We start from the raw sequence: 22,484 nt of genomic DNA on the forward strand, positions 1-22,484 counted from the left end.
TGGTCTGGGAAGATCCCACATGCCGCAGAGCGACTAAGCCCGTGCACCACTGCTACTGAGCCTGCGCTCTAGAGCCCGTGAGCCACAATTACTGAGCCCACATGCCGCAACTACTGAAGCCCGCGCACCTACAGCCCTGCTCTGCAACGAGACAAGCCACCACAATGAGAAGCCCGTGCACCGCAATGAAGAGTAGCCCACGCTCACCGCAACTAGAGAAAGCCCACACGCAGCAACGAGGACCCAACGCAGCTAAAAATAAATACATAAAATAAATAAATCTTTTAAAAAATACGTGATGAATGTAACACAGTTTCCCATCTTTGCCTTTAAATTGAGTTCTGCTCTCTCGGCAGGTGGTATAATTTGTTCAAGGCAGCAAAGACTCGGCCTCTGAATATCGCGTTGTCTTTGAAGGAACAATGGGCTGGTGTTGATGTCTGCCTTTAATCTCAATTTAAATATCATTTGATAGTACGCTTTTGTTTCAATGTCCATATTCCTTAATGGTACAGTTAAATCTCATGACACAGAAATTCAATATAGCGAAACTTGAAAGGAGAATTTGTATGTATAAGTATTTATTCAATATATGGTATTGTTGACTGAATTAAAATATGTGGATCCCTTGGCTGATGTTCTAATAAAAGGACTCCTTCATTTGTTCATTTGTTGCTATATTCCATTTGTTACTTTTCTCTGTTCTCTCATCTTCAGTTCCTATGATTTTGCTCATTTCCACAAGTGCTTGGGCACTGTTCCAGCCTACTCCCCACTAGAAAATATGGGGAAGGAGGATTGGCAGAAATTGGCTGATGCAGGCTTTTTATATTTTCAGTGGTAGAAGCAGTATTAGATGTGTGATGAACTGTCTTAGGATAGTCCCCAAATTTAGGAAGCTTACCCCTCTCTGCTAGATCTTACCTAGATTTGTTCCATCTCATCAGGAAGGAGCTGCAGCGGTTACTCCACTCTCTGAGCCTCCCATTCCCCTGTAAAATAGTTACTTTCTGCTCTCACTGACTGGTTCTGTCCGTTTGCCTGCCAGGTACAGTACTTATATCTAGTAACAAATGCTGATTTTTGATACAGAAAGGGACACTCCTTTGCCCACATATTCCATGTGGTTTGGACAGGCTGACCTTAATCCCTGCCACGCACTAGACAGACGGCCAAGCCTGGCCAATCAAAATAAGCCATACTGCCTGGCCCCTAGTTTGAGCAAGGCCATGTGACAAGCCAGGGCCAATGAAAGCCTGTCTACATATGAAGTCATCCTAGAGACAACTGGAGGAAAACACTGAGCCCCTGAATCCAGCCCTGCTAAAGCTACACCTGCCACAGGATTTTCACTTTTATAAACTAATAAATTCTCTTGTTTATTTAAACTACTTTGAGTTGTTTCTGACCCCTGCAGTAGAGTCCTATTATTCTTCTCAGGAGACAAAATCTCTCCCCTCAGCCCCAAAACCACATACAAAGCACACAACTTGATGAGTCAAAGCTGATCAAACTAAGAGCCTTTATAGATGTCTCTGGAGAGATGGGGAAAGAAAAAGATAGGATATAAATAACCATTATGTACAACGTCCAATGGTAAAACCCTCCCCTTCACCTCTTCCAGCTTGAACTCCAAAGTGTCTGAAGCAGAGAATACAAAAATATCCATGTTCTGTCCCCAGGTGCTGATGGAGAAGGGGCAGCTCAGGCCTAGAAACAAAGTAGGAAGCATTAGAAAGGTCTGCCCCTCCACCTCCCCTCCCTCTCCCCAGTGAGTGGAAATCGGTGGAGAAGCTCTGGCTGAGGCTCCCCACTGTGACCTCTTGAGGCCCAAAGGTCATCCAAAGAGAAGATGCCAAGTAGCTCAAAACGATAGCAAAAGGCATGCAAGATAGAACTAAATTAAGTCAAAACTGAAAAATGGGCAGAGGACCTTCCAGAGACACTACCCTCTTCATTTTACAGATAAAGGAGAGCTACAGGAAAAGCAGGAGCTGCCTCTGCCCAACATGCCCAACGTGCGCAGGGTGGGGAAAGGTGGGTAACTACCTCCCGAGCATAGATACAAGGAGCAGATATGACGTAAACCGAACGAGCGTCTCCATCTTCAGGACGATTCCAATCTGAGGACGGGCTGCGGGAGGAAAAGAGTAAGATCCAGACACTTTAAATTCTCATATCTTGTTTTCCCACCCACCAAGGAAGGGAACCCAAAGCCAACCAGAGGAATTGTGAAACGACCCAACCAGAAAAAGGTTGGAGCTGAGATAAGAGAAAGGGACCAATCAAGGAAGGCCCATCAAGGAATCAGGCCAATTGCACTACGGAGATTGATGCAAGAAGCCGAGAGGGACAAGGCTTACGTCTGCGGCCAAGCCCCTCACCTCGGGCCATCCCCGGCACCTTCCCGCGTCCTCATGTTGTTGAGTGCATCAGGGAGCGCGTGGACCGATGGCTCCGGTGTCCCCGCCAGCAAGCGAGATCCAGTATCCCGGCCAGGGCCACGGCGTCGCACGTGGACCAGCAAGAGCGCAGAGCCGGCCAAGCCTGCGGCCACCAGCAGTCCCAAAGCCGGTGGCAAAAGGAAACGCTGCGGGTCCCCGGACCTCAGACCCGGCGGAGCCACGGGCAACGCGCCTGCGCCGTCGGGGTGAACCGGGAACTCGCACCGCGCGCCCATGTAGCCGGGCGCGCAGGCGCAGACGAGACCGGAGAAATGCGCGTAGCAGCGCCCGCCGTGGGCGCAGGGGCGCGCGGCGCATGGGTCGGCGCGCTCGCGGCAGTCGCGGCCACCGAAGCCCAGCGCGCAGGAGCAGCGGCGCGCTCCGCCGCCCTCCAGGCAGGTGCCGCCGTTGGCGCAGGCGCGGCTGGCGCAGTCATCCAGGTCGTGTTCGCAGCGTGGCCCCGCGAAGCCCGCGCGGCAGCGGCAGCGCAGGGCGTGGCCCAGATCCAGGCAGAGCCCGCCTGTGGGGAAGAGGGCGTCAGGGGCGCGGCTCGATTGAGGGGAGTCCCCCAGGCCCGCCGCTCGAAGCCTGCCCGCGATTTCTTCTCAGCTCGGTGATCCCCGCCCTCATTTTTTCTCTGGGCGCCCCTCTACCGTCTAACTCTAGGGCCAGCCTCTGGGAGTTTGCCTGTAAAACCGACCCGCCTCTTTTCCCCCGGTGAAGTCTTGGATTAACTCGGCCTCACACCTCTTTGATTCTCTGGGTCTCTTTCTCTTTTTCTCTCGGCTTTAACCGTACTGAAATAGTTTCAACAGTTCTGGAACGACGGGTTTGAACCACCTGGCCTTTGCCTGTGCCTTCTTCTCCCTTTTCCCTTCCTCCTTTTCTCTCATTCTTTTCACCTGTTCTCTTCTCGAGCTCATCCTCCAGGTCTGTGCTCAGGTGTCCCCTCCTCCAGAAAGCCATCCGATTCTTCCTCCATCCCAACCCTCCTCTGGCTCTATCTCAGGGTAACACCAGAATCCTCCCCATAACCCATGAAGCCCTACAGGATCTGTCCCAGTCACCTCCCTGACCTCATCTCTCACCAGCCTACCCTCACTCCCTCTGCTCCAACCACACTGGCTTCCCTGCGATGCTGAACACACCAGGCATATTCCTACCTCAGGGTCTTTGCACTTGTTCATCCCTCTGCCTGGAACATACTCTTCCCTCATATCCCCCCACGGCTGCCTCCCTACCTGCAGCATGGTCTTCCTTACCCACTCTAGCTAAAATGTCAACCTGCCACCCCATACACACTACTTCTCATCCCCCTTCTGGCTTTTTTTTTTTTTTTCATTTTTTTTGTTTGTTTGTTTTATTTTTGGCGGCACCTCACGGCTTTTGGGATCTTAGCTCCCCGACCAGGGATTGAACCCATGCCCCCTGCAGTGGAACCACAGAGTCCTAACCACCAGGGAATTCCCTATTCTTAGTTTTTATCACCACAAAACCTCCTATATTTACTCATTGATCTTCTTTATTGTCTCTCTGCTCCATCAGCTCTGTGAGGGTGGGGGTTTTCATCTCATTCCCTACTGTATCCCCGGAACAGGGCCTGGCACACAGTAGATGCTCAATAAATAGTTATGAGATAGGAATGTCACCTCGCCCATTTTACAGAAGAACAAACTGAGGCTGGGCAGAGGGGAGCCCAGCCGCAGACCGAGAGGAGGCAAAGTCAGGATCCCCACCCGGGACTGTGTGAGCCAAGCCCTGCTCTTGCCCACTGACCACGCAGGGGCCCCCACTCCCCACCCTCACCGCTCTGTGCTCCCCACCTCACCATTCCGGCATGGCTGCAGGCTGCACCGGTCTACCCTCTTCTCACAATTGGAGCCTTGGAAACCGGGCGGGCAACGGCAGATGTAGGCAGAGTCGGGGTCCGCACCTCCCACACACAAGCCGCCGTTGAAGCAAGGTCCATCCGCACATGTCACCCCGCTCACCTCACACCGCAACCCGTAGAACCCACGGGGACAGGTGCATTCGAAGGACCCCGGGGTCTCCTGAGCACAGGCAAGAGGACTTTGGATCAGCATCTCCTTAGAAATCCCATCCCTGTCCTTAGTCTTTTTTCTTTTTTTTTGGCCGCCCAGTGCGGCATGAGGGATTTTAGTTCCCTGACCAGAGATTGAACCCATGCCTCCTGCGGTGAAAGCATGGAGTCTTAACCACTGGACCGCCAGGGAAGTCCCCCCTTCCTCAGTCTTGACCACTGGGGGGCTGCCCCTGGTCTAGTCCCACCTCCTAGGGTGTAGGGGCCTCACCGAGGAAGTCCCTGAGGCCGAGACAAACTCTCTGGTCCACGTTTCTGGGTCTGCACACCCAACCCCACAGAGGGGAGGCTCTGGAGGCCCGGAGAGATCCCGCTCCCGCCTCTACACCTTTGCTGCCAAATGCTGCCCGCCCTGTCTGCCCTCCCCGATGCTGTCCTCATGGCCCAGGCCTAATTCCAGGTCTCAGCTCTAAGCCCACCTCCTCCATGGAGCCTTCCCTGGATCTCCCCTTCTCAGGCCCTCCCCCTAACTTGAACGCTGAGTGTTTCTCACTGTCCCGTGGTGGCAGTGTCCAGGTGGCCCACACCAGGCTCTGCTTCATCCCAGGCTCACTCCCACCACCACACCTTCGCTTCCCCCAGGCCACTCGTCCGGTCTAGCTTCTCCAGTCGCCTCCTGTCTGCCAAGTGGGGCTTACTTCAGAAGCCCCAGCCCGGGTCCATCTTCAGAAGCCTTCTCTGATGCCCGCCCTTCCCTAATCCTCAACCCACTCGGCCCCACCACCCCTACCTTGAGCTCTGACTTGTTCTCTACCCCATAGGCGGGGCAGTTTGTGGCCCGATAGGATCCCTCATCATTCCCACATCTACACCTTTAGGTGCCACCCACTGGGGCTGCTCTCCCCAACATGTCATCCTACTTCAAGGCCCCAGATGCAGGCTGGACACCTCCAGGAAGCCCTCCCTGATAGCTGTCCCAGCCGCCCCCCCCCCCCCCGCAAGGCTGTTGTCTCATGGAGCCCCGGACAGGGGACTCCCTGGGAAAAGTATTACCCAGGATCGGGGGGTGGGGGTGTGTGTGATACTGACACTACAGCTGCCTCCGTTGGCACACGGATTCCCATCACAGGGCCCAGGCCCGGGTACGAGGCATCCAGTGGTAGCAGAGGATGGGCCCCTGGGGCTGAGGCAGCTGCTAGTGGAGACAGGGATTGTGCAGAGGGGCCCAGTCCAGCCCTCCAGGCATCGACATTCATCGGGCTGCTCACAGAAGCCGTGCTCTGGGCTGCAGCCTGCTCGACATGCCGCTATGGGGGAAGGAGAGGCAGAGGGAAGAGGAATATTGATGAAGGGAGGATAGGAAATCAGAGAAATTTCTGAGCACCTTCCGGGCATCACTTGTTTCATCTTTGTGACTGTCAACCCAATGGGCTAGATGGTATTGCGACTCTCAGTTTACAGACAGGGAAACTGAGGCCCTGAGAGCAGGGTGATTTACCCAGCTAGGAAGTGGCACAGCTAGGATCTGAACCCAGACCAATGAGTTCCAGAGTCTGTGCTCTTGGAAGGAGAATGGAGTGGAGGTTCCCAGGTCTGAGCTTGGAGAGAGGAGAATGAAGGAAGAGGATTGAGGAGGGACCCTTGGCCTTTCAGGGGAAATGGGAGGGCCTTGGATTAGGGGAGGTCTGGGAGGATCTGGATAAGCCTGAGGGTCCTAGGGGATTCAGTGGGGCTCAGACATTGGGATATCTAGGGTGGGTTGGGGGACCCCAAGCTTTAGAACGCAGTTGGGTCTAGAGTGTAATCACAGGGAGGGAGGATGGTGGAACCCCTGGGGGGGATGGGAGGAGCTTCCAAAGCTCCTGAGTGGGGGTAGGCAGGGCCCCAGAATTAGAACAGCTTTGGGGTCCGAGCATCTGGAAAGGGGTGTGGGTATGGATTAGGGGAGGAACTGGGGGTACAAGGGTGGGAAATGGGTGTGCGGTTCTTATTGGGGAGACAAGTGTGCTGGGAAGAGGGAAGGGGGCTGGAGTGCCCAGGCAGGGCTGGAGAGAAGTCTAGGGTCCTTAGCTTCCCAGAAAGTGGTAGCTGGATCATGGGAGCAGGCTGAAGACCATGAGTGAAGCTGGCGAGGGGTTCTCGGGTCCCCAGTTCCCTGAAGAGGGTAACTAGGTTGTGAAAGGAGCCGGAGGGGCCGTGACGGGATGGGGTGGGGTTGAACGCAGGACTCACGCGGTGCCTCGCATTTGTCCTCAATCTGCGGGCAGGGGCGCAGTTCCGGGCCACACCGCGAGGGGGCGCCGCGCGAGCGGCAGAGGCGCGCGCACGCGGCCCCAACGGCCGGCGGCTCGCAGCGCGCGCGGTAGGAGAAGCGCAGCTCCCAGGCGCCTGCGCGCTGCACGTCCCAGGCCCACGGGCTCCCGGCCGCCAGGCGACGCCGGCCCGCCACGCGCGCCAGCAGGCTCCAAGCGGGCCCTGAGGTGAGAAGGGAGATGTGCTAGGCTGCGGCCCGCCGCGGTCTCGGGATGGAGACGGAGCGCGCAGGCTCGCACTCTCCCTTCCCATCTTAAGAAGCCAAAACACCCCTTTTGAGTTCTGAGAATGGCAGTTACTTAGCAAGGCTGCAAACTCCCCTAATGCGCCCTGGGATCTTCGATGACGCGAACCCTATGACCATCATGATGATAACAGTTCTCCCAGAGAAGCCGAAGTGCCCCTATATTTTGCCCCAGAATTTTTGTATATTAAAGTAGCTATGAGACCCCTAACACCCTGGGACATATGATATCCCTAATATGGCCAAAGGGCAATGACAGGTCTTTGAAGTGAGGTCAAAAACACCCCCAAATTGTGTCTCAGGATTTTCCTATACCAAAATGGTGACAGAACCCCCCCTCTGGGCCTTATATAGCATCAAATTCCCCCTCGAATTAAGGTTAAGATCATCCCATATCCCTCCCTGAAACCTCTCTGGTGAAACTGCAGCGTCCCAAAGGGGCCCTGAGGCCCTCTGTATGGACAAGGTGGCAGAGCTTTGCGTACAAGAACCAGAAGGTAACTCATATTGTACCCTGGGTTCTCAAAATCAGATGGTGACAGAGCAGGACTGTGAAACGCTGCTGCTTCGACTCCAAGATAGTAAGAGAGCTTCTTCCCGCCTCTCCCTGCCCCCACCCCGCTTTGCCTGGTATCAGGACATTTCTGTGTCGACATGCCAAGAGCCCTGGGGCTGTCAACACCCAGCACCACACTCCGGGAGCTGTGATGACATCATGGGTCCAGCAATCCCATGAATGCCCCACCCTACAGACAGCCCCATGTCACCCTCCTGGACCTCACATCGGGCCCCAACTCCCTGGCTCTCCCACACTCTACACTGAAATCCCAGAATTGAAGATACTCACCTCCAATCTGTTCTCCTAACTCCTCTCTCCAGGTTTCAATGATGAGAGAGAAGGTGCCCTGGTTGGGTGGAGGAAGGTGGAGAGGGAAGAATGAAGACAGTGGTCAGGGCAGGTAGGTACTCAATGAAGCCCAGATTTTAAGAGGTAAAGAGTGATGACCATTCCAGGGACCAGACAGGCAAGGGACAATTCCCAGAGGCTGGCCCAGGCAAGGAATGACTGTTTTGGCTTTCTTTATTGAGCACTTACTATGTGGTAAGCACTATACTCAAGATACCTGGTTGAATCTCTCAAAAGGGACCACTGTAATGTACCATGATGATCCCATTTTACAGATGAGGATACTGAGGCTGGAAAAGGGAAAGTCACTTGCCCGAAAGCATAAGCATCTAGAATTCAAAAACAATTCTGTTCACCTTTATGCTTTTGGGATTGTGGGATGGGAAGTAGGATTTTGGAGGTGAAAAAGTCATGGATACAGGCCCCAACTGGAAGGTCTGAGAAGAGATAAGGTGAGAGGATATTGGGGGTCCCCAAGACAGAGTGTGAAAGTCTCCCTAGGTGCAAGGAAATTTGGGGACAAAGATGAGGATACCAGTGTTTAAGGATCCCCAAGGAACAGGGGTAGGGTCCTGTGAATTGAGGATTTCTAGAAGGTGAGTTTGGGGTTCTGGGAATTCAGGGTTCCAGGCATGCAAGGCTGTGATCTGGGATTCCCTAGAGGGAAATTCGGAATCAGAAAATTTGGGTTTATGGGTAGGGTTTATGGGTCTGAGAATGTGAGATTCCAGATGATGGAGTTACTGGGAATTTGGGGTCCCCAGGGGGCAGAGTCTTGGAAGTTGGAGGGCAGATGGCAGTCGAGGTTTGGGTAAGGCCCCCAGCACGAGCGTGCCCCGGGGCTGGGTCTCACCGGCCAGGCGTCCCGGAAGGGCACGCGCATGAGGCCGTCTGGCAGCGGCAAGTCAGGCGCTGGCGCTCCGGGCTGCGCAGTGTAGACCGGTCCGCGCGCACTCAGCGCCGCGCCCAGGGTGCACGGAGACTCGGCTGCCTCCTCGGAGATCCCTGGCTTCAGGCAAACCCTGAAGAAGAGGCGGCAGGTGTCCCCGGCCTTGCAGGGGGACCGCGGGGCGCCCGGGCCTGGTCCCGGCCCAAAAGAGTGGATCTGCAGCTCGAAGACGCCGGCCGGCCGTGTCTGGGGCGGAAAGGGGTACAGGGTGAGGGGACTACGGGGACCCAGACGTCTCATCCGCCCCGCGCCCCCCTCCCCAAGACCCCCGGGTCGCACACCCTCCCATCCACCCTTTCCACTCGGGCTCCGACCTGGGGAAGGAAAAAGAGCGCCAGGATCACCGTCGGGGAGAGGAGCTGGGGCATCTGCGGGGAGACCATGGCCTTCCGGAGGTCTTGGGAGCTGCAGCTGCTGGCTCCGGAGCCTTATATCTGAGAGGACAGCTCCGCCCCTTCGGGCAGCCGCCGGCTCCAGGGGACCCTAGGGGAGGAGGTCGCAGGGGAAGGAGAGCGTGCTGGAGCAGCCGTGAGACTGTGTCGTGGCCACAGGCAACGCAGTGAGTGTACATCTTATATGCGGTTGTGGGCATGATTTGTGTGGCTGAGGATAGGGTGGGGTGGGGGGGGTTAAGCTTGTGTGTGAGGTTGGATATGATTTTAAAACTCTGTGTGTGGTGTGTGAGCCAGAGCTACTGGAGGGTGTACATGACTGTGATTGTGTGTCTAGGTCAGATTGTGTGGCTCCACATGTGCTTGAAATTGTATATGGTTAAGCCTCTTTGTGAGGTTGTAAATAATTCTAAGATTCTGTGTGTGTGTGTGTGTGTGTGTGTGTGTATGTATACACGCACACACACACCTGCATGGGAGAATGGAGATGTACATGATTTCATGGTTGTGTGACTTTTGAGATTCTGTGGCTGTGTAGATGCTTCTCTGTTCAGGTGTACAAAAATGTGTTAGCTCCTGGGCCACTGTGTGTAGTCATAGGAACCTGTGACTTTGTGGTCTGTGCAGGTGCCTCTAGGTGGCTGTGTGTGTTTGTGTGTGTGGTAAGGTCTGTGCAAGGTTGTGAATGGCTGAGGGTTTGTGTGTGAAGGAGGCTGGGTGTGGGAGGTCCATGAGTGTAGCCCTGTGTGGATACGATGAAGATCCAGTGTTCTTTGTGGACCCGTGTGTGTGTGTGTGTGTGTGTGTGAGCACGCGCGCATGCTCGAGTGTGTTTCCCCTCCCCAAAACAAAGCCACCCTCCCCAAACCCGCATCACGGATGCACCAGACGCTAGGGCGAGCAGCCCCCGCCTCAGAGGGGGCTCCCAGCTGTATGTAAATGCTGCCATCTGCTGGGCGGCCGCGCCCCTCCCCCTTTGGGCCGCAGCTGGGCTGCCCGTTTGGCCTCCGGAAGGTGTGAGCAGCAAATGGGCAGGAAATTCGGTCCTCACAGATCAGGGGCCCGCTCCCTCACTCCAGGATGAATGGGGGGCGGGGGCACCCGGCGCCCTCCAGAAGCTCCTTAGTATTCCAGGACCACCGCAAGGAAAGCCAGTTAGAGCAGATGTTCCAGCCCTCCGGTCCCAATCATTTACTCTGCCAGGTGCTGAGCAAAGCCCTTTAGATGGAGTAAACTTTTTTTTTTCCAGAAGAAAAAAATTTAACACTTAGAAGCTAATAATTATAGGGGGAGATACAGGTTCAATTATATACGTACATATTTTTCTTTTGGAGAAGGTGCTCAATAAAGCACAGCCCAGTAGAGCCAGGCATACAGTAAGTGCTCAGTCATTTTTAATGAATGAAAGAACTCAATCTAAACAGTTTTTGTCATAATCCTGAGGACGGGAGTCATGGAAGGGTTTTGAACAGGGGAGGGCCATGGTCAATTGTGCAGAACATCCCAGGTTCCTTTGCACAGGTTTTTCTTCTACTTGATATATTCTTTCCACTTCCTTCTTTTTAAATTGTTACCAGACTTCACCTCCTATAGGAGGCCTTCCCTAACACCCCCCAAGGGGGTCAGGCACCTCTTCTGCGTTCCCACAGCCCCTGGGGACTCCTCTATCCCAGCCCCAACCACTCTGGCCTATGAGGTCTTTCTAAGCACAAATCTGACCATGTCCCTCTCCTACATAGACTCTTCCATGGCTCCCCAGTGCCTCCCAGCTTCTGAAATTCTAAGGTTGACATTTAAGGCCCTCCCTCCACATCCCCCTACTCAAACAGGTTCTGTGGCCCCAAAGCACAGAGCCAGACCTTGTGGACCCCAGTTAATGGGAGGCAAATTAGGGCCTGTACTGGGGTAGGTAAAGGAGTGAGCCTCCCATTACAGGAACTATTCAAATGAGATCTGGACAGTTATTAGAAGCTGTGGGAGAAGGCAAATTCCTGCCGTGGATAATAACTGGGGAGGTAACAATTTCCACGTCTGAGATAGCTCAAAATTTTTAAAGATTGTAAAAATAGCCAGCGTTTATTGAGGGTTTCTGCCAGGCACGATAGTGTTTCATGTGAATTCTCTCAAGTCTGTACGTGTACTTTAAGGGATTTCCAAGCATCTTTTTGGCTATCTAGGACTTTTCCTTATGTGCCCACCTTAGAGCCCACAGAAGGCTATGCTGAGGTGACATCTGCAAAGACCTGAAGGAGGGGAGGGAGTGAGCTATATGGATCCTGGGGAAAAAACATTCCTGGCAGAGGGCATAGAAAGTGCAAAGGCCCTGGGGTGACCATGCCCGGCACACCCAGATATCCCCATGGTTTGTCTCACTTCATTCTGGTCTCTGCTCAAATACACCCTCCCAAGAGGCCTTCTCTGACTGTCCCATTCAATCTAAAACAGCACTCCTGTTCCCAAACCACTCTATCTCCTTACCATGCTTTCCTGTATGCATTTATTTTACCCCAAGAAATATCTGACCACTTTCTGTCTCCTCCATGAGAACATCAGCTCCTTTTTTTCTAGAGCTTTTCCTCTAGTTTGTTCACCAGTACACCCTTGTGCCTAAAATGAGGCCTGGCAGTCAGTACTTAGGATATATTTGTTGAGAAAGCAAATGAGAAGTACTATTATTAACCTCTTATGAATGAGTAAACTGAGATGCTTGAGACCTTGCCCAGGGTCACAGGGCTTGCAAGTGGCGTGCAACCTGGGAATGCAGCCCCTGCTGGGATATGCCTCAACACTGGCCCAATCCTGCCCACTGGATGACGCCCTAATGCAGCCCTAGCACCGAGCATTTGATATAAACATCCTACGCCATGTCACGTAAGCAGCGTCTCAGAGGCCACCTGGCACAAGTCAAACCTTCTCCTCCCATCCAGCTTTAAGCAGGTGTGACCTGACAGACAGCACCATCCCTGAACCAGCATCAATGTCGGGGAGAGGCCTTGGAGGAACCCACTGGACACTGAAGCATGTGCCACCCAGAGTGCTAACCTTAACCCCCAGGGCCACGGGCCAATGGACAAACGTACTTCCTCCTTTCATGCCCCGTGGATGGACAGATCTGAGTCACATTTCAAAAGCTTCTCAGAAGGTCCCATGGGTCACCCCCTGTGGTCGGCGAGCACTCACTTGCAGTGGCTCCCTCCGTCCACAAACCCTCTCCCCAGGATCATGTTCCCCAAATACCTTGCTTTCAGTTAGGAGTTTCCAACACTCAAAGCCACCTGCAAAGGAAACACAGGCCCTCCCTCAATCCTGCAGATGCTCACAAGCTAGGGAATCCTGAGGATATCGAGGAAACTCTCTCCTGGATTACAAATGGTACACCTCAGGGTGGGGGTGGAGGGCTGCAAATGTTACTTATTTGTAGATATCTGTGAGCCTTGCTTAAAAATCTAGAGTTCAAGTTCAATCTGGCCCACACAGTTTCAAATACATTTTAATTCTTTTCACAAATACCAGGGAAGGGTTTTTAAAAGTATCCAACTGGTACAAGCACTAAATGCTGGCTAGAGCAGGAGAGGCTGAGACAGCCGGGGGGCAGGCAACTGCCAAAATGGTACAGGACATTTCAGTCTGGGAAGAACCAGCATGGCCTGGTAACAATAAGCCCCACTGAATATACATGCAGCCTGCGCATGAGCTGTCCCATTTACTCCTCGCAGCCACTCTATTACAATGGGTACTATCATCGCCCCCATTTTAGAGATGAGGCAAGGGAGGCAGAAAGGTGCTCCCAAAGTGCATACAGCTGCCATCTGAGTGCCTACCTGGGGGACCTCACTGAGCCTTCAAGCCTAGCCTATGAGGTAGGGACTATTATTTCACAGACGTGGAAACTGAGGCACCGAGAGGGGAAGTAACTTGCTCATTTGCTTGTGATCACACAAGTCAGGACGTGGCATAGAGCTTGGATCCGAACTTGGATTTGGGTTTATAAAAGTCTGGAGGGACTTCTCTGGCGGTCCAGTGGTTAAGACTCCGTGTTTCCACTGCAGCAGGCTTTGATCCCTGGTCAGGGAACTAAGATCCCATATGCTGCGCTGCTGCGCGGCCAATAACAACCAGTCTGGAACTCAACCCTCCTAGATAATACCCAAATGTGCTGTCCATTGCAGGAGCCAGTAGTCACACGCGGCTATTTAATTAAAATGAAACAAAATTAAAAATCTCATCCCTCAGTTACCCTTGCCACATCTCAAGTACTCAATGGCCCCATGAGGCCACTGGCTGCTCTACCGGACAGTGGAGATACATGACACGGGGTACACATCGCGGAAAGCTCCACTGCAGAGTGCTGCTACAGTCTGTTTTAGTTAGGAGCCAACATTTTTAAATTGGGAGATTTAATATAACAACCCCTTTCCTGGCTTCTACTGAAAAACCAGAAGATCAAGCAACTCTAGGCCCACCTTCCCACAGGGCCATGGTTGGCAGAGCTGAGCAGCAGCTGCCCTCGTGAGATGGGGCAGGGCAGCCTCTGGTCCACTGAAGCCCCATGCGCCCACACTTCACACATTTACACAGCAGCCTGGCGGCTACCTGTACTTCAACCCACAGTGCCATCCTCTCTTCTCTTTTCCATAGGGAATCTGGGGCCAAAGAGGGAGATGCACTTTCACAGACCACGTGGCACATGGGAAGACACGGCTAGGGCAGGGCCCTACACAGGTTTTCGGATTCCCAGGCCAGAGTTAAAACCAACCATCACCCCCCAGAGCGCCCTTGCTGCTCAGCAGCCGATCAGCCGCTGTGGGACGACCCCCGAAGAGTCCCACACTGCACCCTGATGCCCCCATCTGGACACTCTCCGGACACAGCAGTGTGGCGTCTGGGATGAACTTTATTGGACATGTGGTTGGCCAAGCCGTGGTCTGGGAGCACTGGGCCTGGGGCCCAGAACCCAGGCACTGAGTTTGAGGAGGCCCAGAGGTCAGGGCTGTTTGGAGCGAGGCCACAAGCGGCTGGTAAGGGAGCCAAAGAAGAGGTTCTGCTTGCTGGATTTGGAGAGCTCAGCCAGGCGCTGCTGCTCCTCCTGGAGTTGGGGGCAGACAGAGTGGGAGAGTCAGCCCAGGGGCCACCTTCCTTAAACCTTTGCCCAGCCCAGACACAGGATGCACCCAGAACCTAAGGACCCAGTTCAGACACTGGCAAAAGCCAGCTTTGAGCCACAGAAGCCCAGACTCAAATCCCAGGGGGCCTGTCCCCTGAACCCTGGGAACCTAACCCAGGCCCTACACTGGACTACAACATGTTGCTCCCTAAGCCCCCAGTGCCCAGTCTTGAGCCCTAAGACCCCTGTCTGGATGCTGAGGGACCCCAGGCCCAAATCTCCAGGGATTCCTCCTTTGGGTACTCAGGAGCTCTAGCCAGGAACACAACCCCAAACTCGATCAACCTCAGCCTAGACTCCTCGGAATCTCTTTCTCAGACTCAATTCATATTCTTATCCCCACTTAAAAATTAGAGGATCACAGGTCATCAGAACTCCTTGCCCAAACCCTTGGGCCAAGTGTCCAAGGATCCCTCTTCCCAGACCTGATCCAAACCCCCACCCCACAAAATACGAGGACCCCCAGACCATCAAGGCCTCTGGACCTATCTCAAATGCTTAGCGTTTCCTGCCTCCTGTGCTCAGCGCAGGCTGCAGAATCAATTCGCCCCTCATTAAACGGCCCCCTGGGATGGGTGGTGTGAAAGAGAAGGCAGTTGCTCAAGGTCACACAGCCAGAGTGGAGACAAGCTGCTCCAGGGCTCCGCCTTCAAGAGCCTGGGGAACTGACGGTGACACCCCCCATCCACGCTGGGAAGCTGAGGACTCACCTGCTCCAGCCGGCTTTGCCGCTGCTTGAAAGCCTCCAGTGGGTCTTCCTCCAGGGCGTAGTGCTCCAGCACAGTTCGGACATCCTCCACACCATTCAGAGCAATGGCTGTGGGGATAGCAGGTGGGGGTCAGCCAGCTGACGGTCAGAGGGAGGCAGGGCCCGCAAGGGTAAAGGTCAGACCGGGGTGGGGTCAGAGCTACGTGGAACATTTCTCAGCATTCTAAAAGGGATTCCCCTGAATATTCCCAGGCATCCCCTAAACATTTCAGAGAAGCATCCCAAACATTCTAAGAAGCTTCTAAAGACTGCACGATGCTCATGGATCTCCTGCATCGCAAGTCCCTGGTTTCATATAAAAAACAAGCCAGAATCAAGCATCTTATCATTCCTCTTGAATGTCAAAGGCTCCAGGGTCAGAGGCCAGGAGGTCAGGGGTCAGCCTTACTCTTCAGGAAGGCAGATAGGTCCAATAAGACCCGGTCATCGGAGTTGCCATTCCAGGGCCGCAGGGCGACACCGTTGTAGGGCTGTAGGCGGAAGGCTTCCTTCTTGCAGTCCACGACTACTACTCGGGCTGGATCCCGATTCAGACACGAAATGTCCTGGAAGTGGATGACAGGTCAGGTCAAGGCCTGTGCTCCTTCCCTTCCCACCAGGAACCCCCAGAGGGAGAGAGAGGTGGACAGACTACACATGCACTTGGTATCACACACTGGGATCATCACGACACGGCCTCCCGAAGACCAGGCTGGGATGAAGACATCAAACCTAGCAGGGAGCAGAGGAGCTAGTCACACAGATTCCTAGACCCAGGGCCTGGTGCTCAGGCAGGCTGACTTGGAGGTTCCCTGGGGAGGGAGGTGGCACTTGTGTATTTAACCACTGCCCCAGGTGATTGTGACAAGCTGCACGTTTGTAAACTTCTCACAGATAGAGGTGCTGACTGATCCACAGCAACACACAGGGAGTCACACAAAGACAGGTACCCAGACAGACCCTTCAAGACCCTCAATCACAGCCCATGTCCTTCCGAACCCTGAAAAACTACACAGACCCCCAGACCCAAGACACAGTGAGAAACCCAACAGACACCAAGACCCATGGATACCTGGACAAAGACCCACAAAGAGGCCCATTCACAGCCCCACAGACTCCTGGACCCCTGGATATATCATTGGTCACAGCAACAGACCCCAAGTCAAATTCCAACACAGTCTCATTTAAACTATTATAATTACATAGTCCCAGAGACACTCAGCTCCAGATACAGAGACAAAAATCCACTTCCAAATGTCATGTCCCTACCCCGTACTCCCAACTGTTTTCTTTGGAGAGACCCCATTTTCCCCTGCTCCCACTCCCAGATTCTGGGACAGAGAAAAGGGCGTAGAGGCCCAGCCCAGGCTGGCGTCAGGCTAGTGTCCTACCAGATTCAGACCTGGGGCAGAACCAGAAGCAGCCGGTTGCTTCTCAACCAGAAACAGATTGAGGCTGGGGTCAGAGCTAGGTCCTCTTTCCTTTGGGAAGTGCCAGCCCTCCCCCAAATCCCAGAGCCCCACCATGGCCCCCACATGGCACCTTAACGTGGTGCCCATCCATGTATCTCGTGGCGTCCCGGAACAGGCGGTAGGAGATGAAGCCGTGGGGGTCCACGCTGTCGATGAGTGGAAAGGCAGTCTGGGGGGTGGGGTCGGGGGGAGAACAAGGTCAGGCTGAGCCTTGGCCCTGCAGCTCTCCCTCACCTCCTGCCACATCGACCATCCCGCCCCTGCCCCGGGGGCCTCACCATGCCAGTCTCTGATGTAAAGATGACGATTTCATACAAAGGGGCGAGCTGCTGGAATAAGGTCTCGATGCCTGGACGCTTCTTAAACCTCCAGCCAGTGGCCAGCTGGAAAGGCAGTGAGAACAGTGAAACACTGAGACCCAGAGGTCCCTGTAGCCCCAAGAGGACAAAGACCCAGTCTCGGGGGATTCCCGGAACCAGAATGCTCTCTCCATCTCTGTGGCTCTTGGAGGGGTGCAGGAGCACATGGCTGTGGCTGAGGGCCCAGGAGTATGGAGGACGTGACTCCCCTATGGCACTTACTGTGTGCCAAGGCACACTTACAACTACCTCCGGGCTGCGGAGTAGCACAGTTGAGGGAAGCAAGGCAATGAGGGGTGATACCTCTTCCCCTGGATCACAGAGTGGAACTGGGGCCTCCAGAGTCTATGCTCTTAACCACAGCATCATAAGCCGGCCACCCAGCCCTATCTGGTGTCCCTAACCCGCTGCCTTCCCCAGGACACACCGACCACTCAGGGTGCAAGAGGACACCAGTGAGCTCCAAGACCAGTGTGTATGGTGGTTGGTAGTACGGCTCCCGCAGAGGGTCTGGGAGAAGGCAGGGGCTGGTGGGCTCGATGATCATCTGTGAAAGAGAGATGTAATGGGGGCACTCAGACAAGGAGGCAGGAGGCTGGGGGTGAAGGGATAGGGACTGGGCCCAGGGCTCCTGCTCACCTGTCTATAATCTTTGAAATATTTGTATGTCCGGCGCAACTGCTGTACCAGAATTGGATCTAGGAGAACACCAGGGCACAAAGGGATTCCAAGATAAGCCACTGCTCAACCTCCTGGACAAACCAGGGGTTTATTTATCTACCAGATACAAACAGGTCTAAATACCCACCTGGTTTGAAACAGCTCATTTCCGAGTACAAAGATAAAAAGCAATGACATATCTAACTGCCAGGTATGAACAAATGTTTTTATTCACCTGTCAAGTTTTAATCTGAATACTTATATCCACACACCACCCCAGATATAAAACAGAATACTTATACATCTGCCCACTTAAATCCCACATACATATAAATAAATCTGCTGACATCATGCCAGTATATTTAGTCCATTTTGAACCTCTAGGTTTCTAGATGTGCCCACTTTAATCAAGTATGTGAAATCTAGTTAAGCCACAATAAACATACACACATCTATACACTTTAAACTAGTGGTTCTCAACTAGAAGCAGTTTTGCTCCTCGCTTCCCAGAAAATTCTGCGATGTCTGGAGACATTTTTGACCGTCACAATACTGGCATCTAGTGGATAGAGGCCCAGGATGCTGCTAAACATCCTACAATGCATAGGACACTCCCCTACAACAAAGAATTACATGATCTATAGCATCAGAATGGCTGAGGCTGACAAATTTTGGGTAAGTGAATACACCAAATCCAGTTTAAAACAGAAATCTTACATGACTACCTTCTTCAATACAATATTTTTAGTGCAGTTAAACTACTGTCTGTGGGCCTGCCTTTTTGAAACCAAAATATCGAAACACCACTTAAGCTAATAAACACACACACTTTAAAACTACAAGTTTACCTGCCCAACTTAAATCAGTATACTGCCTTGTTTAAACCAGTATGATTCTACATCTGCCCAGTTAAACCAGCATACTTACCTACCTGCCTAGTTTAAAACAATCAATGTACTAACATGCCAGTTTGCGAACATCCCTACCACAAGTGGCTTTCTGGACCTACCAATTTTATATTTCTCTTGGGAGGGACCAGATGTGATAAAATTAACAACTACTCTCTACTATCCAACTTGTCAGAAGCTCCCTAAGAGCTGGTTAATCATAAGGGGGAGGAAGGAAGGAGGCATTGTTTCGGAAATGCGGAGTTGGATGGGGTAGGGACCTGGTGGGAAAAAAAGAAGCTGTCATAAAGAAGGGGGTGAGGGGCTGCAGATGCTCAGATCTAAGGCACAGGAAGTCATGTGTCTGGCGATAGAAAGCCCAGTTCGCCCCAAGCACTCCCACCCACCTAGGATTCCCCTCCCCCATCTATCTGTCCCTGACCATCTGCTCTTGGGCTGAGGGGCCAGGGAAGGGGGCTGGAGTTTTGTATGCCCCTCCCCCCAAGCCATCCAGCTGCTGACTCCCCTACCTCCCAATGGAGGGGTGGGGGAGCACCAAATGGGGAGGGCACAGTAGAGAGGGTCAGGGGACCCCAGAATCTGTGCTTGTTTACTCACCGTTGTCGAATTCATCGGGAATCTGGGAGGTAGAGAGAAAAATGGAGGGTTTGGGATGGCAGAGGCAGAACCCCATCACACCCAGAAAAGGAATCTCCAGGGCCCTGGGAAGAGTAGGCAAAGGTCCCTGGGAGGGAGAGGTTCACCCCAGGCCAGAAAGAGCCTGAACAGGCCGAATGGGAGGAGACCCACAGGATGGGACCCCTGGTAAGGCTCTGGGTCTCTCTCCAGCTCACCTTGGCACCATTTTCATCCACAGAGTTGTTTCCTGTAAGGCAGATAGTGATGAATGAGAGGACTGAGGATCCAGTCTCCTGGGTTTTACAGAAGGAAAAGGGCAGGGGGCCTAGCCTCCTGGGTCTGAGGGAAGCGGGCTAGAACATCATGGCCTCCTGAGAGAGAGGAAGGGGCTGGTAGCCAGGATACCTGGGCCTCTGAGACAAGAAGGGCTGGGGCAGAGTCTCCTGGGTCTCTGAGGAATGAAGGGACTAGGGGGACGGTTGGAGTTTTGGGTGCTGAGGGAAGAGGTAGCTTAGGGGGGTGGGCCCAGCCTATCCTTCCTTCTCTTCCAATTGACTCCCCCCATAGCTTAGTGCAGGAACCAACTAGAAAGAGTAGAACGTTGAGTAGAGAGGCAGTAGGGAGACTTCCCTCATTTCCAAATTCTAGTTGGCTGCCCTATTGAGGGAGGAGCCAGGGAATGAAGACGGGTGAAGCCCTTAGGGGAAAGAGGGGGAAGTTCCCAAGCAGAATAGCGGGCCAACAGAACAAAACTGGTGGGCAAGGGTACGTTCCTCACCAAAAATATAGATGACGCTCACGGTCCCACCAGCCCCGAGCAGCCCAGCAAGCCAGAGTGCAACTTTTTTGGCATAGCTGGGACCCTCCGAGTTCCTCTGCTGCTGTGGCCCCTGGGTCTGGGCCTTAGCGCCTGCTCGGCTCCCAATCTCTGTAGCCTGCAACTGAAAGGGGGTAGGTTGGCCAAGAGAGGAGAGAAAGAAGGTCAGGGTGATTTGGGCACCCTGGTCTGAGAAGAATCGAGGTTGGGAGCCAGGAAGCAACCACCCACATGGCCTCCAGGTGTTGTGTGCCTGGAGGGGCAGGCAGGAGACTGGGTCTCTCAGAAGGGTCAAGAACTAAACTGTCTGGCGCCAGGATCCCAGGGGTTCAAGAGTTGACAAGCTCTGGTGCCCGGGATCCCAAAAGCAAAAGATTGAAGGGCCTGGAGCCGGAAAAAGCTGGGCAGGGAGATAAGATGAGGGAGCCTAGCTGAACACTGGGATTCCTGGAGCAAGACAATGAAGGACACTCAAGGGGATAGGACGGAGAGTTAAGTCCTCCGGACGCCTGGGGCTCACAGTAGCGGGGTATGGAGGGGGAGAGAATGGGAGCGGGGCCGGAGGGGCAATCGCTTGCTGCGGCTTAGGGCACGGAAGTAATGGACCCGGAGGTCAGAATGACTGGGTCTCTGTCAAGATGGAGGCAGGTCAAATCAGAAGCCCGAACATCTACCTCACCACCACCACCACCACCACCGCGGGGGAAATACCCGCAAGGCCAGGCTGGGACTCCAGCGTCCCCGGATCCTCCCCTTCAAGTATTACCTGAACAGTCACTGGGATGCGGGAACAGATGACTCCCCTCCCCCGGCGCCCACGTGCGGTCGAGGAGGTGGGGTCCAGAGGACGCACTTGAGCCCCCAAGCATCTAGCCCGGGACGCAAGCGCTGCCTACCCCGGGAAGCGGGGAAGAGACCCAAAATGCTGGCGGTGTTCCATTCAGCACCCTGAGGTGCTGCGTCCCAGAACCTCCGGGCGGCGGCGGTCCGCCTGGAACTCCAGGAAGGAGCCCCAGCACCCGGAGGCCACCCCCACCCCCACCCCGCTCACCTGGTCCGGGGCCCGAGGGGGCGGCGTCGCGAGCCTCGCGCACAGCCCCCGCGCGCCTTGCCGGAGCCCGCTCCGCAATCGCAGGAACGGCACCGCTGAGGCCGCCATCTTGCGCTGACGCCACGCTACCCCGCCCCCTCACTCTCTCCCCGCCCCGGGCCGGGGCCGCGGCCAATGGGTGGTGCAGGAGAGGGGCGGGTGGACGGGAGCCCGAGAGAGTCAAAGGGCTGCGGGCGCACTGCCGCGGGCACTCCAACTAGGACTGGGAGACAGACGGCACCACGCCCCCCTCGCGCCGGACGGCGTTCCACCGCCCACGCCCCAGGTCGGCGCCGGACACCCACTGCTCCGAGGTGAAGCGGAAGCCCTAACGGAGGGAACCTGTGGCTGCGTGATTTGTCCTAAAACCTGAAAGCCACCTTCACACACCTTCTTACTCACGTGCGGCCCAGAGGCCTCATCCGTCTTCCTTCCCATTCTCCGAACCCTTTCTTGCCCCTCCTCCCGTGAGCTTCTTAAAATGGGTCTGGAAAACCAGCCAGTTTCATGGAGGTTCAGCCAAAAGAACAGCTGCCCGTATCTGGCGGACTCGGGGTATTAAGAGGAAGTCCATGAATTAGAGGCTACAGGAACCACGATGAATCTTCCTCAAATTATTTTGAGAGGAAAACAAGTCATACTGTTTATGTAAACTTTAAAAACATGTAAATCACCACACAACATTTAGGGACATTTACTAAGGTAGTAAATGTACAAAGTCAGGAAAAGACAGGATTCAGGGTGCGGTTACTTCTGGAGGGGAATGGACTGGGTGTGCTGCTCGAGTGGGTCCTTACTATCCGGTACACATATGGTTCCTATGCTGGGTGGTGGGGACATGGGTGCTCCTGACATACCTTTTTAAACATTGGAACTATTTTATAATACAGTTTATATTACATTTGTAAAGAGACATGTGAATATCAAATGAGGAAAGTGAAGAAAGGTCAAGTACTAAGCCCACCCTCCACACTGCTCCCCATCCCCACGCCCTTACACAAGCTACAGCAGTTCTGGGTCACTGCTATGTGGGCTCAAGAGAAAAAACTATCAAATGCTGTAACCTGCACCAAAGGAGCAATACAGGCTTCCTGAGGGATACTCACTGATTTTCACTTAACTCGAGCATGAGTAAGATGTAACTTTGTCAATCACATGGCAGGCTCTGTTCTAATAATCTCTTTCCAATGTCTTAAACATTCAACAGCCCTCTGGGGTAGGGAGTATCATTTTCTAGATGGGGAAACAGGCTTTTGTAGGACTGTTATTTGCCTAAGACCACACAGCGTGGAAGTAAGTGGGGTCTGCAAATGACCCCACTTACAAACCAGCACACACACACACACACACACACACAC

The 22,484-nt window shown here is 53.8% G+C and overlaps 2 protein-coding genes across 4 annotated transcripts; both read right to left on the reverse strand.

Moving 5' to 3' along the window:
- Positions 1 to 506: 506 nt before the first annotated feature.
- On the reverse strand, positions 507 to 14,016 carry DLL3 (delta like canonical Notch ligand 3). Of its 2 annotated transcripts, XR_010939022.1 has the most exons (10): positions 9,213 to 14,016; positions 8,803 to 9,084; positions 7,890 to 7,947; positions 6,718 to 6,960; positions 5,575 to 5,792; positions 4,273 to 4,495; positions 2,385 to 2,964; positions 2,050 to 2,134; positions 1,616 to 1,710; positions 507 to 775 (listed from the first exon to the last, which is right to left on the reverse strand). XR_010939022.1 is itself a non-coding variant. In XM_067718910.1 (9 exons), exons 1-9 carry the CDS (start codon positions 9,279 to 9,281, stop codon positions 1,705 to 1,707), a joined length of 1,764 nt encoding a protein of 587 aa, XP_067575011.1. In that variant the 5' UTR covers positions 9,282 to 14,016; the 3' UTR covers positions 1,506 to 1,704. The 2 variants fall into 2 exon arrangements, 1 of the variants encoding a protein (XP_067575011.1); XM_067718910.1 differs by lacking the exon at positions 507 to 775 and having other exon boundaries at positions 1,506 to 1,710.
- A 150-nt stretch (positions 14,017 to 14,166) lies between these two features.
- On the reverse strand, positions 14,167 to 22,403 carry TIMM50 (translocase of inner mitochondrial membrane 50). 2 transcript variants are annotated; one of them, XM_067718912.1, is made up of 12 exons: positions 21,088 to 22,403; positions 20,803 to 20,928; positions 19,998 to 20,160; positions 19,435 to 19,466; positions 19,199 to 19,220; positions 17,673 to 17,731; positions 17,461 to 17,580; positions 16,953 to 17,057; positions 16,745 to 16,843; positions 15,612 to 15,768; positions 15,165 to 15,271; positions 14,167 to 14,376 (listed from the first exon to the last, which is right to left on the reverse strand). In XM_067718912.1, the coding sequence occupies exons 1-12, from the start codon at positions 21,193 to 21,195 to the stop codon at positions 14,275 to 14,277; spliced, it is 1,200 nt and encodes a 399-aa protein (XP_067575013.1). In that variant the 5' UTR covers positions 21,196 to 22,403; the 3' UTR covers positions 14,167 to 14,274. The 2 variants fall into 2 exon arrangements, with proteins under 2 accessions (XP_067575013.1, XP_067575014.1); XM_067718913.1 differs by lacking the exon at positions 20,803 to 20,928 and having other exon boundaries at positions 21,088 to 21,244.
- Positions 22,404 to 22,484: the final 81 nt, after the last annotated feature.

This window comes from Pseudorca crassidens, chromosome 20, assembly GCF_039906515.1.
Source record: "Pseudorca crassidens isolate mPseCra1 chromosome 20, mPseCra1.hap1, whole genome shotgun sequence".
Lineage (NCBI taxonomy): Eukaryota > Metazoa > Chordata > Mammalia > Artiodactyla > Delphinidae > Pseudorca > Pseudorca crassidens.